Here is a 17,530-nt window from a genome sequence, read left to right as displayed (position 1 = left end):
AATGTCCGGTAAAATCGTTAAACGTCCATGTTTGGCATCAGAAAAAGGGAAAAAATGCCAGACATAAAAAATTACGTTTCTCAAGCAAATGAATGAGCAGCTAGCACGGAAACGATGGAAAACGAATGATCGCACAATCGTCAGTTCCAGTTCGCGTGGCACCCACTCTAATCAAATTTACCTCCTCTTTCGACATTACCTTGTAAAATTACCTCTACATCGTGAGATTAACTTAAGTTTTGTTCACGTCGTGGAGGTAAGAGTCGAGGTAAAACTACTATTTACTCCTACCATTTTTCGAACTGGGAGAAAATTAAAAATCAATGGGACTTACGTAAGAGTACAATAAATCTTAATAGATCGTGTAACTGTAATCAAGCGTTCACGGTAAAGGTTACTATGAGAAGTAAATAAAGTTCAAGATTAAACTTTATCTGCAGTAACCAACACTATTGGTCGACCAAACATCATAAGCCTTAAGACACAAAACGTTTACGTCTATAACGGTCGTTTTTGACATTAAGAGTTAAGTTTTAATTATTCACTTTTCTGTATAATAAAATATTTGGTCAGCCAGACAAGACGGTAATATCAATTTTCATTTCTAATTTGACCCGATATCATTAACATTTAAACATTTTGCCATCGTACAGTCATCTGAAGCCACTGGTAAAAAGAGAATTTTATTATTGCAGAAATGTGTTTTAATATGTTTGTGTTAAACTGGTTACCACCACCTCCGACATTACGTTCGCTGTTGTATTTTTTTCCTTCAACATTTATTGTATATGAAAATGATTACATTTTACCTCCACCACCGCACACAATTACCTTGATAATTATTCACAAAAGCTGGGAATGGAGAAATAACTATGCAGAGCACCGACACTATCAAAATGTTCAGTAGTTTAACCATCATTCGTTGTTCGTGATGTTCACATCCATTGTCTTTAAGATTTTAACGCTGAGCTTGGCTTTTGGTAAGTATTTTGGTATTATGTTTCGAGTGTGGTTCGTTCGAAATTTACTGTATGGCTGATCATCTCATTTTGTGTTTATGCACTTGAGGTTTTCGTGCATTATTATAATACACACGAGAGAAAGTGTTTTCGGTAGAAATTTATTTGAATTTATCGTTGAGCGTAATAATATGATAAGCACGGTGAATTAACTCTCACAGTAAATCATTTATTCGTAATATACCAATTGTGCACAAGGTTTTGATTAACTTTTATTAGACAAGTGACATTCGATTTGCAATTCAAGTATATATTGCAAGGTGCACGTAACAAAAAATAAAAAAAAAATAATTTAAGAGAAAGTTGTAAAGTGATTGTTAAGCGCCGAATTTCGATCGAACGAGCAAGTCGAATCTTATTTTACAAGTTTAAAATACGACATTTTCCTATCCAATGATCGGTTTAAATATAATTCAAGTTCGAGTTGTGTGAAATAAAATTTTAGAAGTTATTCCTGTTTTCATTGTACTTCCTATTTTACAAGTTGCATTTAGCTGCACATTACCAAGGTCAGTTCATATAATTTATTTTTTTTCCGTACCGGAAAGTCTCCTTCATGCTATACACACACATGTGACTTTGAATTTAATGCAATTGAATCCGTACGGACTTTCAATATTGTATGAATACGGAGGCCCTTTGAGTATCGACATGTTCTTACAAATGTTTCTTACGGAGGTTTTTATAGACTTTCAAGTAAATTTCATCAAATATTTATATGTTTGTGTATACCATTTGCCTTTTATTGCACAAAAATTGAAATTTTCCGAAAGTATGACTGGAGATATCCCAATGACAATGACGTAGACGTATTAAAGACGAATTGAAACAAGGGGGTTAAGTGGTATTCCATACATCCACAAAATATTTTCATGCGAAATGTTTTACAAAAGTATATATTCGTTTTTGTTTTTTCAACAAATACCATCCATCTGGGGAATAGTAACAGCTAAGCATATTTATTAGACCAGAGGAAGATTCGTTACATTAACTCGTAATACATCCATCAATCATCATTCTTCCGATTCATTTTTTTTCGTATTATTGTTAAAGACCTATTTTATCGAGGAAAAGTCGATAAACAGTAGACTAAATAAACGCAAATTGATGGGGATATGTGTTGATGAGAATCGGGGAAGATGTTTGGGTTTTATAACTGAAGAATTGATATTTTATGTAATCCATATTCTCTAAATGTTTTAATCGTAACTAATTAGTCTTTATCTCAGAGTTTTTTGTGTTAAAATTGAAGAAACTAATCTCGAAGGCCGTTCAACCTAATATCATTTTCGATCTGAATTGGAAATTCACATTTAATAGAAATGACGAAATCAATTTTCTCTTCACTTTTCTTGTACAAACTGGCTAATAACTCAAAATAAAGAGGCTGCTATCACTTGATTTGACGAAATGAGTGAAAAATGAAAAGATTTTACATTTTATAAATTCCAGAGAAATGTTATTTACATGCTACATGCGTCGAAAACCGTACTTTTCATGTTTCAAGCACTTCTTTCAACGCCCTCAGCATGTAAAATCCATTACATAGCTCGGGATAAAAATGAAAAGTCTCGTTTTCGTGTGTTTATTGACCTCGGCTTCGCCTCGGATCAACAAAATTCACACGAAAACTCTACTTTTCATCTTTTTATCCCTAGTCATGTGAAATACTATTACGGTCTTTTTTCACATAATTCTGAATATGAAGTAAGCAATGAGACATTATCACAAAAATTTACGATTTAATCACAAACTTTCAGATAATCTCACAAGTTATATTACTCCAAATTTTGGCAAGTGTCAATTCTCCATGGAAAGTTGTCGGTTTTTTTGAAAACGTATTTTTTCGGCAGAAACACATTTATTTGAGTGAATGTGCACCTCCGCTGAAAATAATTAAATTTTTTGGGGTCCTGTATCACTACATAAACATCAACGCTATGAAACGCCATCATTACTTAAAGTCTTATGTAGGAGGCTTCAACTTTCACACATTTTAAGGGCTAAACGCCTTGTTGTGATATTAAGTTAGTTATTGGTCGCCTCAGCCTCTTTTGAGGTATTAAAAGTACAGCCTGTTTGTCGATCGTAAACAAAAAAAATAAATAAAATAAACAAAGTAAGTACTTATCAATGGGACATGGGATAGTCTGCATCCGCTGCATCCCCTCTAAGTAATTAACTTCATACAAGAAGCTATTTCTATCATTTGTCCCATAAACGTTACTCATAATTTTCACTTCTCTTGGGTAAACGATTTCTATTTTTCTAACCCTTTTTCTTACCAACGTCTATGGACGAAAGTCATTACTGAAATTATCTTGCATTTGAAATAAAAGCAAGTTGCATGTACACTGTCGCATACAACAAAGTTGTGCTGTAAATATTCTTCAATATTCTTGAATGCCGTAATATGCTTTCTTTGACGGTATATGAACATTATATCTAACGGATAAATATTTTTGGATCACAAATCCAAGAGACATACACTTTAAAATATTGAAAAACGTTGACTGTGCTTCTTTCTTATGCTTCATGTTTAGCAATTGCTTTTTGTCAAAAATTATTTCCTATAAATGTTTGTGAATTTTTACATTTTATTTTCTGTGGTATATGCAACGGAATATCCTTTAACCTAGTACAGTGCTCCAATGTCTCGTTTTTGTCTCCAATCACGTAACATAAAACATAATATTTGACGACATTATGTAAAAAGTTTCTGTGCAATTTTTCTCTTTTTCTTACAAAGTTTTATGAGCTTTTCGTTTACCCAAAAATTTTGTACGAAAGAAGAGTTTTTCCCCTTTATTTTGGTATCTCACGAATGTTTAGCAAGAAATAAGATATTTGTATGCACAGATTCGGTAATATTTGATTGATGAGAAAGCGATTTTTTGTCAGTTTTTATGTTCAACATTTTATGTTATTACGGTGATGAAAGCGTACAATGTGTATGTCGATAATGCAAAATTCAACGTAAATTACAAAGAGATGTAGCTGCAGAAATTGGGTTATTAGATTTATATTTTGAGGACGATGGGATCGATCTTGCATAATCGGGGATTAGATAATATTCCATCGCATATAATTTGTTCCTCCTTCCTCAAGTTTAATAAAATCGACGAAACATTAAATCAAATATTTTGTCATCGAAAATAGGTTTGGCTGTGGCTCAAGCACCAAATGGAAATTTCCGTCGAAAGCCAGGTCGGACAAGTAACCGTGCCACGACAACGGAAAAGCCACAATCCATCGATGACGGCGAATCCTCCGACTGTCCTGAACCATATGGATATTTTGCGGATGCCGAACAGTGTGATAAATATTATGCCTGCGAGTGAGTTGTAATCAACGGAACGAGAAAAAAAATCTCAAAAATTAATTTTTATTTGCCTTCCGTTCCATGAAAACAATAAATTTAAAACTTTGATTGCTTGCAGTGATGGTGCCATAACCGAAAAACTATGCCCGGATGGTATGGTATTCAATGACTACAGTATTGACCAGGAAAAATGTGATTTGCCATTCAATATTGATTGTAGCAAACGGTCCAAATTACGTGAGTATTTATTTTCATACACAATACACACACCTAGTCTCGGTTATCTATAAAAAATAACAAAACCAACAACAAATGGAAATCAGTTTGAACGGACAGATAAAGTGAATATTCATTTAATCCAATATTGTGTCACATTTAAACGAATAGGTATGCTTGAACCATATTTACTGGCTGGTGCTACTATTTTCCATGTTTTTTTTTTTTTAATGCAGACGAATTTATGTTATAATAAAATATCAGATCGTGCAGCTCTGCATTCAATGTACATGTCATGTAAACGACCTTTTAGATAGATCAAAAATAGACAAGCTTTGTGCAGTTAGATTAAATAGAACTAGATGGGTACCTGAATTGTAGTACTATTCCACCATGTTAATTCAAAGAATTTCAGTTCCAGCGTAGAACTCGAAGGATTTGAGAAAACCAAGTAAAACCAGTGAATGCTAAATATACTAAATTGGTTCCTATTATAGAAACACCGATTCCATCATTACATTGCGTCCGGCAAAACGGATACTTTGGCCATGAAGATAGTAATGTTTGCGATAAATTCTATTATTGCGTTGATGGTATGTTCAATATGATCACCTGCCCGGCCGGCTTAGTATTTAATCCGAAAACTGGCATCTGTACATGGCCGGATGAAGCTCACAAAAAAGGATGTTCAAGTGAAGGTGACCACTTGTAGTTTAAGGTGTATACATTCAACGTGAATGTAACGTTTTTCGATTAAATAGATATCTTCCAATTCACTTGCCCGAAAGTAAACGAAACTGTTGCCGCAACGCATCCCAGATTCGCGGATCCAGATGATTGTCAATTCTTTTATGTTTGCATAAATGGTGAAATACCTCGCAGAAATGGCTGTAAATTGGGACAGGCCTTTGATGATACCACGAAACGATGTGAATGGGCTAGAAAGATTCCAGAATGGTAACTGAGTTTGTTCAAGCTGTTTAAAATGGTCGTTGATATTTTAATTTTATCCGTTCGGAAATATAGTGCTGACTGGTACAAGGATAGATTAACCGATGCTCAACTTGATGAGCTCGAAAATCCAAAACCACCGCCAACGGGTCGTGTTAAGGGAGTGCAAAGACGGAAATCATCGCGAAAGCCTGCTCGTGTGGAAGTAGAAGATGATGAATAAATGGTTTCGGTTGGATGAATTTAATCTCGCAATAATTAAACAAAACTTTTTAAATTAATTTTTCCTTCGTCGTTTTTTTATTTTTTCGTGGATTTATAATCTCTAGCATAAAATCTGCTCGTTGAGTTATTTATGTGGAGTAAAAGCAAGGGATACTGTTCAAATCCCACGATATACTTTGAAGTGCCGTCCGTCTTAAAGACCTACGCACTGGTTCATATATTTACCATTGAAGGGCGGTTTTATTCTCTTTGTAATAATTTCGTAAACAATTTCCGGTGCGTTTTAACAATTTAATGTGTTTTTTTTTTAATAATGCACATTCTTTTACTGAACTTCATCTACAAGCTTCGGTCATTTATATACGATACCCACGGCACGATCTGCTCGTAAACAATGTACTAACTATATTGTGTTGTGTTCTGTTGTGTTCGTAATAAACTATGCATAGACAGGGAGCCTGAGTATGTGATATTATTGAACTACCCTATACAGAAAAACAAAATCTTGCCAAATTAGAAATACCCAGGCTCAAAAAAAGCCCTTCGGGGAAAAAGTCAAAAGGCCCTTCCGTTCGGGCGACTTTTACAATTTGGCCCTCGATTCGTATGACTGATTAATATTGTGTAACTTCCACAGTGTAAGTGAATCACACAGTTCCGCCACATCACACGGACAATTGGGACATTTGCGGTGCAAAATTTTAAAAGAAAAGGGGAATGTAAAAGTCTACAACTTACGAAAAATTTATTTTAAAACATTCGCTCACCTCGCTCACTAGTGAAAGTATATAAACTTTGATTAGGAGAGGCCTTTCTGTTAATTTTTCTTCGATTTCCAAACAAACTTTTCCTACTGAGGCCCTTCTGTTGATTTTTCTTCGATTTCTAATCAAAACTATTCTACTGAGGCCTTTCTCTCAATTTTTTCTTCGATTTCCTACTAAGGCTGTTAATTTCTGTTAATTTTTCTTTGATTTACAATCGAAATTTTCCTACTGAGGCCTTTCAATCGAAATTTTCTAAATGAAACCTTTCTGTTGATTTTTCTTTGATTTCCAATCCAAATTTTCTAACTGAGGCTTTCGCTAAATTTTTCTTCGACTTCCTACTGAGGCCTTTCTGTTAATTTTTTTAAAATACCTCATAATGGTTGTGTGAGAGTTCTCGTTAGAGTTCTAATGTCTCTCAAAAATAGACGTCGTAGAACAAATGATTTTTCTGTTGGGTAGTAATTCAAACCGTGAATTATGAAGTACTGAATTGTACACAGGCTCTCGGTCTATTAGTATTTAACCATGTCAAAAAATATGAAATATTCCAGTTTTTGTTTGGTGCTTTTTGTTATTGTTGTTTTGCTTCAGAAACTTTGAGTGTTTTACTGGATAACGCTATAAATACATACCTTTATTGGTATATAACGGCAAATAACTCAATAGAATGTGAAAAACTTGTTCAAAATAATAACACACAGCGTTACATAAATATAAAACCATCACTGATCATCAAACAATTTGTTTAGCCCCGTTGGGGTTGAATTTTATTGTTGATTTGTGAAAGCTTTCTGATAGTTTGGCATAGACGAAATTTTTAACTCGGGCGCTGGCAGCTTAATTGAACTGATGAGGGGAAAGTCAGGTTTAACGTTACTCTTTCCGATCATTTATTAACGGACTGATAGAAAATCATCTACTTCAAAAGTTGTATATAGCTGATAGAACTACTGACTTTCACGATCTATGTGGTGGTGAAAATGTAAAACAAATTATTATTTCATGATTAGACAATCTTCATTGTATTACAATTATACTAAACGATTTACCTGTTTATGTCTTCAGTAGTTACTGACAATAATTTAAAATGAACGTTCTTCGACGTGCAAGAGTTTAAAAATAAATTTATCATTCCACAGAACAGATGCTTCGCCCCTTAAACTTAACTTAATGCTGTCTGTTGATATAATGCCAATAAATTTCAACTAAACCAGTTGAGAAAGTTACAGACCGCTGCGATGTTAGTCCCGCACTAACCTGTATCCTTGTACTGCGTGCCTGAAACTGAAACCCTTTTCCAGAGAAAGATTGTAAAAACAAAGCACATAGTTCGTTAACCCGTAAATTTTTACCTCAAAAGTCAAGATTCCATGGCTTATGACATTTAGAACTTTGTTTTTTGTTTCACCAAATGCTACATATATTTTTTTGCTCGATTCACCGTACGAAAAAAATTCTCTGCTTATACTTACTCACGAAATTCAAGTGTTACAAACGGATAAATCTTAGAGCGTACCAGGTCTAAAAAGCATACAGCAGGTACCTAATATGAGAAACCAGGAAAATATTATGTTCGCAAAAGTAATGCATCGTATCGTACACAGCGCAATTGTAATTTAGTTTCCATATTTATTATTAAAAATGAGTCGGTTCTGTTGACAAACTTTTACAGACAAAACTTTTTGCATTTGAAGCTTATCAACCACATCAACGGGATAATATTATGTAGCATAATTTTCCTCGTAAAATAAAAAGGTTTTCAATTCAATTTGAAACTAGTCACATTATAGATAAGAAGCGTAATAATGTTGCTGCTCCAGTCGTCAGTAGTAACTAACATTACAATAATTCTCTTCGAGTTTGATTATCGCATTGTAAATGTGTTTAGCACCAGCACTAAAGACAACGATGATGTTACACTTGAAATGATGAATATTTTAAGGATGCATATACAAAACCAACAAACATTTTGAATTTCAAAACCGAATTTAATTTAACGTATTGCACACGCTGCGAACATCCAATTCCGAATGTAGACTTTTTGTGATGTATAAGATAGTAGAATTAGTTGACGGAATGAAATACAACATTTATCCGAATTAATATTTCCTTAATTCTAAACTTTTCGCATTTAAACAGACGTTTGAGACACACAAATTGAATTGTACCAAAAATGGATGAAAGTGAGGAATAAAGCGTTAAATAATAATAAATAATTTGTGCTTAAAGCACTCTGATGATGTAAAATGCATAGGTTACAATGCATGCTTCGATCTTTACAGTTATATTCGTTTCTTTTAATAGTATTTTACATGACTAGGGATAAAAAGATGAAAAGTAGAGTTTTCGTGTGAATTTTGTTGATCCGAGGCGAAGCCGAGGTCAATAAACACACGAAAACGAGACTTTTCATTTTTATCCCGAGTTATGTAATGGATTTTACATGCTGCGGGCTTCGAAAGCCGTGCTTCAAACACGAAAAGTACAGTTTTCGACGCATGTAGCATGTAAAAGTCTTTCACTAGATTTGCCGATATTAGGGGTGTGCGATGGTTCGGGGATCAGGATGAAAGGGGTAAACAAAAAATTCTTACCATCCCTAGATGTCAAAAATAGATTTTAAAATTTTTTTAAAATTCATTAACAACTTGCGCAAATTCACTGAAGCTGAATTTGCGACTACTGGTAAAATCTAATATTTCGACCTCTACCAACAATATGCTGCGAGATACTTTTTGCCCTAATTAGTGTTTTTCTACTAATTAGAGTCCAAAAAAACAGAAAATTTTTAAATTGGTAAAATTTGGCAGAAGCTTTATTTTGGTGTGTCTTCAAAGTTCGCCAACTATGAAAAATTGAGTAAATTTTAAACTTGAAAATTCTATAATCGGCATAGAAAATTATTCGATTATTGCTCAAATGGGCTTAAATTGTTGTAAATATTGCCGGCTATCCAAAAAAGAAGAGTTTTTGAAAATCGTCTGTGAATGTGTGTGGTGTGACTGTTTGTTTGGCCCAAAATTGAGGCAAAATTCCTCAACGGAAAAAATAGATTTTTTTGAAAACGTTTAAAAAATCACGGATTTTAATTTTTTCGACTCTAAAGTGCCCACAAACTTTAAATTAAATTATTTTAGGCAAAAACAATGCTTTTCACACGTTTTCAAAAAAAATCGATTTTCTCCGTTGAGGATTTTTTCCTCAATTTTGGGCAAAACAAACAGTCACACCACACGCATTTCACAGACGATTTTCAAAAACTCTTCTTTCTTGGATAGCCGGCAACATTCCCAACAATTTAAGGCCATTTGAGCAATAATCGAATAATTTTCTATGTCGATTATAGAATTTTCAAGTTTAAAATTTACTCAATTTTTCATAGTTGTCGAACTTTGACGACACATTAAACATAATGCTTCGGCCAAATGTTTCCAATTTAAACATTTTCTGTTTTATTGGACTCTAATTAGTAGAAAAACACTAATTAGGGCAAAAAAATATCTCGCAGCATATTGTTGGTAGAGATCGAAATATGAGATTTTACCAGTAGTCGCAAATTCAGCTTTAGCAAGGTGACGTTAGGTGTGAGTTGTTAGGAAAGTAGTGATTTTCTTTTTTTCAAGAAGGTTTCTGGAAAACTCTTTTTCATTTAATTTGGTTTTTCTGATTTTTTGAACCCTTACTTAAGGTTAAAAAATTTAGAGAATAATTCAATTATTTTTTCATGTGTTAGACAAGAAGTTTACCTCTATTTTTGTCATTTTCTATTATCCATTTTCTGTATGTTAAAAATAGGGTTGTAAGACGACTAAAACATAACATTTTAAGATTTATCCTTCAAAGCAACTAAAAAAAACGAAAATCACTGCTACCCCAATCGCAAATCCTAACGTCGATTGGGGAGTTCAAACTTACGAAAATCATCTCTATGCTAAATCCTTAATTGGTTCTGGGGCACATTCCATTATGTCCGTTAATTAAATAAAATTGAAATTAATATAATCAGTGCTAGTCGCCATATAATCATTAGGCATGGGCGATAATGATAATGATTATTGATAATCGATAATTATCGGGTTTTTTTAATCGAAAATTATCAAAAAATATCGATAATCCATAATTATTGATATTTTGATAATTATCAAGATATCGATAATTCGATATATCGATAATTCGATATATCGATAATTCGATATATCGATAATTCGATATTTCGGTCCGAAAATCCGATATTTATCGGTATATTCCGAAATATCGGTATATTGTCATGAATTTTCAGATAAATATCAAAATATCGATATTTTGATAATTATCGAATTTCGATATTTTGATAATTATCGAATTTCGATATTTTGATAATTATCGAATTTCGATATTTTGATAATTATCGAATTTCGATATTTTGATAATTATCGAATTTCGATATTTTGACAATTATCGATAATTATTATATTATCGATAACGATATGATTAATCAAGTATCGATAATTTCTTTCGATTGATGTTATCGATAATTTTGAACGTCTCCCATCCCTAATAATCATTAAACTTGGTTACTAATTCTGAAATTGAACCAACTGATCCAAGTGCTTTTTCATACGCTTCGCTATAATAACACTAGCTACAGGTCATCGCTTATTTTTGTCACCATTCATTGTTGATAACAGATGACCAGCTGTATCTAACCAATATATTCACTCCGAATTGACCATGACCAGAAAACTAACCAGAAAAGTCACAGAAATATTTTCTGAAAACCGATTCCATATTGCAGCGGTCAAAGCCTTTTTATTTGAAGTCATTTTTCAAACCATCATCTCCACATGGGTTGTGGATGATTCCACCCACATCGGTATTTACAGTGAAAATGATTAGTGACGTTTTTAACCTGTATACATCGGAATGCATAATGATTCGGACTATGAATAATATTTGTATGTGAAATACTTGCGGAAATTATTTAAATTTGTAGACAAAAATTTCACAGTTCACTTCAAAATGTAATGAAATGAAATTGAAGCTTAAATAGCTTTTCGGTTGCAATAAATAAACATTTTATCAATTCCGAAATTCCGAAACAAAAATTTCCAGTATAAAATAGGAAATTTGAATTATTTAGTGACGTAATCGATATTATTATATTATAAAAACGCGAGGGACTGTCCATAAATGACGAGTGAATTTCGATAATAAAAAAAAAATAACAGCGGTCGCTCAGATAGTTTCTGGATGTTGATCTCCTACTCCAGGTAAAAATGTCGTCCTTATTTGACCCTCTTCCTAAATTCAATTCATCGACGCCCCTTAAAATACCAAAACAATCGAATGGTAAAGAAATAAATAATTTCTATGGCTCCAAGAAAACAGAATCCAGTAAAAAGGCCCGCTGTACCACCGACCGAAACTGGAACGTTAAAAATGTTTTGTTTCTCTGTTAATTTTTTCCGTACATGCAGATGAGCATTCTACCTATCAAATCCTCGAACGAAAATAGAATTTTCCGCTTGTATCTAATCATTGGATATTGTTTGACGATCATCAGGCCGCCTATCGTACCAAGTAAATCGGTCGTTCCTTCCAATACTTGAAAGCTATCGATGAATATGTTCACATCTTTACAATTCTGAACGCATCCGGGACAATTCACAGCGTTGTTCATCTCGTCGCGCAATTTCACTAGAAGATCTAGAAAAGAAGAAAACGATTAAGATTGTCTTATGAAATGGGATTAGGCAGGTAATTACGATTAGGACTAATTGTAGAATTACTGTCGGCTTCTTTGTACAATGCAAAGATACCCTATTTTAATTGTTTTGTCTTCAGTTCAATTAATATAAGATTATCGATACATGAGACCGCGTCAACTAACCTTTATGCTTGGCCAAACAGGTCTTCAGTTGTTTATAGCTGCACACCGGTTTCGGTGCAGCAACTGGAAACAAATAATCGAAAAATTTTGAATAATAAAAATCGAGTTCAAATGAAAATTCAATCGACAAGTTGATAAAAGTTATTAACAGGCAAAGCGGAAAATTGAAATCATGCTTCGTGCAGTAGTTTAAAATTCATTTCATAAAAAGTACGAGAATTATTTTTACAAAAAATTAATATTTTTTTCAACATTGAAGCGCAATAACCGAGGCAATAATTACAATAAAATACATTAATCCATTGTCCTGTATTTATTTCCATGAATGGATAATACTGTCCATAAATTGGGACGAGCGGTTAATAAAATGAAAACAAACATTCAAATTGTTTTTGTTAAAAAAAAAAATTCTTTAATGACGGCAAATCGATTGATGGAAGTACCGTCGTTAAAAAAACAACCAGCAACAATGAAAAAAATAAAAATCAATTTCGAATATTTATTGTGACATGACCATGTATACCAGATCAAATACCATATGACAACATAATAGAAAAAAAAATGTGTACAGTAGATAATAGCGCTTGTTTTACCTTTGTTTGGATAAAAATGCGGAATGCAAGAACAAATCCTATAAGCAACATTTAATCTACATTCCTGCAAACAAATGCCTTTTGTGTAAAAATTGTAATGGGTTAGATTGGATTCACTTTGAAAACGACAACCCCTTTGCGATACTCGCGTTACACTGTTCAACAAAGAGAAACGAATATTGTTAGTTGGTAAGACAGAAAGGTTTATTTTGAAAACTGCGGAATGTATAATTGATTGATAAGAATCGGATGACATGAACGTGGTATGCAATGAAACCCCTATATCTGAATAAGCCTCAATTAATTATTTATTTCGTAAAATGAGCATGCATTTGGTATTATAACGCATAAAGCTGGTCTTTCATGTACGTGCCATCCTAAGCCCACCTCATGTGTTATTGTTGTTGATTATGTATAAGTAACCCAATCCTACACTAACTACTTTTACACCATCTAACAGAATAGCTGTTGCGACATTGCATTTAATCGTTAAAAAAAAAACGGGAAAAGCCATTGTTTTCTCAGCTCAAAAGATCATTAATGCACCAAAATTGCATCACTTCAAATTCAAAGCCATATGAACATCAAAACAAAACAACAATAAAAATGCAAAAATTTCCATTCACTGGCCTATCGTATTGTCTCGTTTACAAGACAAAGCCGGTTCACATTTCCTATTTCCACATATTTTCTTTTCATTGGAATGTGTGTTGGATACAACAAAGGGTTTTCTCGTACAAGCGTACACCACACAATGTATTCGGTACAAGCTAGAACATTTCTCGAATCAGTCGGTAGACAAACAATTTTCGGACATTCCTCCATCTAATTGCAATTTTTGTAGTAGTCGTTAAAGTGCCGCACACGGGAGGGACGCTGAAATTCGATGAATTTTTTTTTACTCTCAAAAGCTAGTTCGTTAAATCAAGCAATGGTTAGTTACATTTGCTTGAATTACATCAGAGGAATTTTCTGTTTTCTATAGAAACTACCAAGTTTCAAACGTAGCAGAAACATTACGTTAAAATTAAAGGGCTTGTTGCAAGAAAGATTTTAATGCTATATTAGATGAATATCTTAAATGGCTCAACAAGTTTTTCAGTCTTAATTTATTATCGCCCTCAAAACTCATCACATTAAATCTAAGTACATAATTGCTTCTGACAATATTCGTGTCACTGGCTTCATATTTTCAACATTTTAAAGTACCTAACCCTTTTCTAATATAATTTTTTTTCCAGACTGTTTGCATAGGAATTGAAAAAGCTTATGATGAAGATGTTTAATGTAAATTAAGTAATGAATTCGTTTCTCTGATTTTCATTCTCTTTTATTAGCACTTACGCTTGAAAATTTTCGTCCGTAACAATTTCATTAGTGAAACAATGAAACTCCACAGCAAAATTTGAATAGTAGCTCAGTTTGGCTATGTTTATCGCTTCGTACGGACTGTGTACGAAAAGCTACAAAAATTGAAATGCATTTGTTTTGAATATGAAATTGCATTTTATATAAGTGGAAGCCGCTTTTAAATTATTCTTCTCTATATATCCACACAGAGAAAAGGAACGGAATTTTTTTTTATCAACGAACCATTATTTCATCCACAAAACCAACAAAATTATAATTCAAATCTCCGTCGAAAAGATTTCCAGAAACCACTTGATGCAATTTAACGTTCTGATAAAATTTCTCATCAAAAGGAGAATCTGCTTCCGTACCGAATATGAGCGTGCTGCTTGAGAAAATTCGGAAAATTCAGGATATCCATAAAATATTTGAATAAAATGTTTAAAAATAAAACGTCAATAATATAAAGAGATATATGAACCTTGTTGACAAATGCTTTGTTAAGTGATTGTTTGTCATATAGCAAATACCATATTCGGTGAGCACTTGTTCGGTGACAACAAATTCTAAATCGAATATGCCACGCACTTTACGTTCACCCTCCGTTCGACGACTCCAATCTTCGGTTAATCTGTAAAATATTGGTCCAGTGTAACAGTACACCACACCACCAGATAACGCACACGCGTAAGCATAAACCTTTTTCTTATTTTATACGTACCTATAAATAAGGGACATATAATCCTTTGGATCAATGTTAAGTTTCTAAAGAAAGGAAAATCCGTTTTTATATATTTGAAATCAATATTCTGGTTGAAATAATATAACAGAAAGAAAAACCGATGATAAATTACAATTCACGGAAAGTGTCCGTACCTCAATGCTCGGAAAATCTTTAATGTTCTCAAAATTTGTATAAGTCGAATTCGCTAGAGACTCGATAAATTGATAAAATTCACTCTTATCAGTCCCTTGAATTTTTTTCTTTCTGGAAATATATGAATTCAATTTTTATGTCACACATTTTGCACAAAGAAGTGGAATCTTTTCTTTTAATCACATACTCGCAATATGCATCAAATTTTTGTATGCTGATTCTATTCACGGTGGGACAAATCGTTATGCTTGGCATGGACGTATTCCAATAATAATGATCCTTTTCAATCGTTACGACCGTATTCTTTGTTTCGTACCGGTTATAGGATTGAAGGCTAATAATAACACAAGCGGAAAATGCCATGACCACCAAGACGAGCCAGAATAGTCTGTAAAAAATAATAAGACAAATTGTGCGACGTATTTTGTTTAGAAGTTTAGTTAGATCAGTTCTTCTTGCGAATATTAATGTCATTATGTCGTCATTTAAATTTTTAATTTTCCTTTGATTGCAAAACAAACTATTCCATTTCTTCAAGATTTGGTATCTTTAGTCCATCGCTCGATTTTTTAATCAGTATATGAGCTGGCAAACCGAAAGAAATTCGCACACTTATATTCTCATTCAAGTCGCTTAACTTCGAATTGCGCAATATTTGCATGGGCTCCATATATAATACGTCGATCCGAAGTGGAACATAAAAAAGGAATTTATTTACGAACTCAAGTAGATAAAAACGGGATATTATATTCGACCGGTAAATTAATTCAAAACTACCGATAAAAAATAATAAATGACCGATAAACACGGTACCGATAAAAAATAATAAAGTACCGATAGCGAAATTCCCGAGTACCGATAAAAATATTCCAAACTACCGATAAGTTTTTAAAGATAAAATGTGCTGAAATACCGATATATTGTTCATTTTATCGATCATTTTTAATTTTTTATCGGTAATTTATTATTTTCTATCGGTATTTTATTATTATTTGTCGGTAGTTCATTATTTTCTATCGGAAGTTTATTATTATTTATCGGTAATTTATTATATTTTATCGGTACTTCGGTATTTTTAATCGGTAAATTATCGATACTTTCTATTTTTGATCTCTCGCATGTGTGTTATAATTTTGATATTTTTCATTGGTCATATTCCTATTGATAAAAACAGGAAAATAGCTCACTTTTCCAGAAAAGACAACACTTGAAGCGAAAAATATACAAATCCATGAATGTTACTTTTTTGGAAATAAGAAAGCAAAAATATTTTCGAATTTTCCACTGACGAAGCACAAAAGCTTTTTTTCGATACATTCTCAACAGTTCCCATGTTTATTGCATTCAATGGATTTAACCATAACCAATTCAACAGACGGTAAATAGCTAACTGACAATTTCAGTATCAATATGTGGATTATTTGTGCAATGATAAAATTATTGTATTTCCCAACTAATTAGTATTTGTTTATATATATATGGGATTTTATCAACGCTTTGATGGATTTATTTTAAATATTTAAGAATTTATATAATTTCAATATTATGTATTCTGGAATTATAATGAATGAAAACTACTATGTTATATTTACATGCAATCGTAAATCATGTTCAATTAATTTTTAATGCCATTTGTATGTAATCAAATCGCGTTTCCATGAAAAGTTCGTAATATGTGATCTAACTTGTTTAAATATTAATTTAAAATTGTTTTAAGCGAGTAGTTTATTGATAACATAAATTTTTGATCAGCGAAAGTTGCGTGAATGAATACTGTTTAAAAAAAATCAAAGAACAACACACTAAATCCAGGCACTGCATTGGAACAGAATTTTCGAAGTGTGTACACTTCGACGATATGGTGATCATATAAATTAGGTATCAGTATGATGAAACTACGTTCTGATTTTATCAATTACAGGCTGAGAAACTTAGGAAGTCAATATTTACCACCCAATTCTCTTTATTTATTCCACATGCATTATTAATGTTACCCCATTTACTCAAGATAGGACCGGCTATATTGGGCAATAGGGTGGAGAGTTAGTTTTTTTACATACAGTCATCAAAAATAATTTTGGCTGTCGCTTCAGAGACATCCTGTCAAGTAGCCATTGTGGCCCTGCATTTACGTATGATAATTATACGTATTATTAATAATATTGTAAATCGTTAAGAATGTAACTTGTTTATTTTCTCCTACTGTAAGCCGTTCATAAGAATTCAAATCCAGCAATTGGTTGTTGAAGCGTTAGTAGGATTCGTTTATTTTTACGACAGATTGTTCCTATTACGTTCCACCCATTTTTCTGTAGAGCCTATTATACAGTTGAAAATT

General features: G+C 32.7%; 2 protein-coding genes across 2 annotated transcripts; one reads left to right on the top strand and one right to left on the bottom strand.

Moving 5' to 3' along the window:
- Positions 1-835: 835 nt before the first annotated feature.
- On the top strand, positions 836-5,789 carry LOC119075641 (protein obstructor-E). Its single transcript, XM_037182123.1, has 6 exons — positions 836-980; positions 4,179-4,356; positions 4,460-4,578; positions 5,055-5,255; positions 5,319-5,514; positions 5,584-5,789. The coding sequence occupies exons 1-6, from the start codon at positions 932-934 to the stop codon at positions 5,729-5,731; spliced, it is 891 nt and encodes a 296-aa protein (XP_037038018.1). The 5' UTR covers positions 836-931; the 3' UTR covers positions 5,732-5,789.
- A 5,238-nt stretch (positions 5,790-11,027) lies between these two features.
- On the bottom strand, positions 11,028-16,578 carry LOC119075639 (sodium channel protein Nach). The gene is made up of 11 exons (XM_037182122.1): positions 16,380-16,578; positions 15,380-15,580; positions 15,192-15,303; positions 15,037-15,080; positions 14,797-14,946; positions 14,559-14,700; positions 14,310-14,428; positions 12,966-13,120; positions 12,373-12,435; positions 11,973-12,188; positions 11,028-11,907 (listed from the first exon to the last, which is right to left on the bottom strand). Exons 1-11 carry the CDS (start codon positions 16,523-16,525, stop codon positions 11,795-11,797), a joined length of 1,461 nt encoding a protein of 486 aa, XP_037038017.1. The 5' UTR covers positions 16,526-16,578; the 3' UTR covers positions 11,028-11,794.
- Positions 16,579-17,530: the final 952 nt, after the last annotated feature.

The sequence above is a fragment of the Bradysia coprophila genome, unplaced genomic scaffold, assembly GCF_014529535.1.
Source record: "Bradysia coprophila strain Holo2 unplaced genomic scaffold, BU_Bcop_v1 contig_232, whole genome shotgun sequence".
In the NCBI taxonomy this organism is placed as follows: domain Eukaryota; kingdom Metazoa; phylum Arthropoda; class Insecta; order Diptera; family Sciaridae; genus Bradysia; species Bradysia coprophila.
This window is presented reverse-complemented; position numbering and strand designations above follow the sequence as displayed.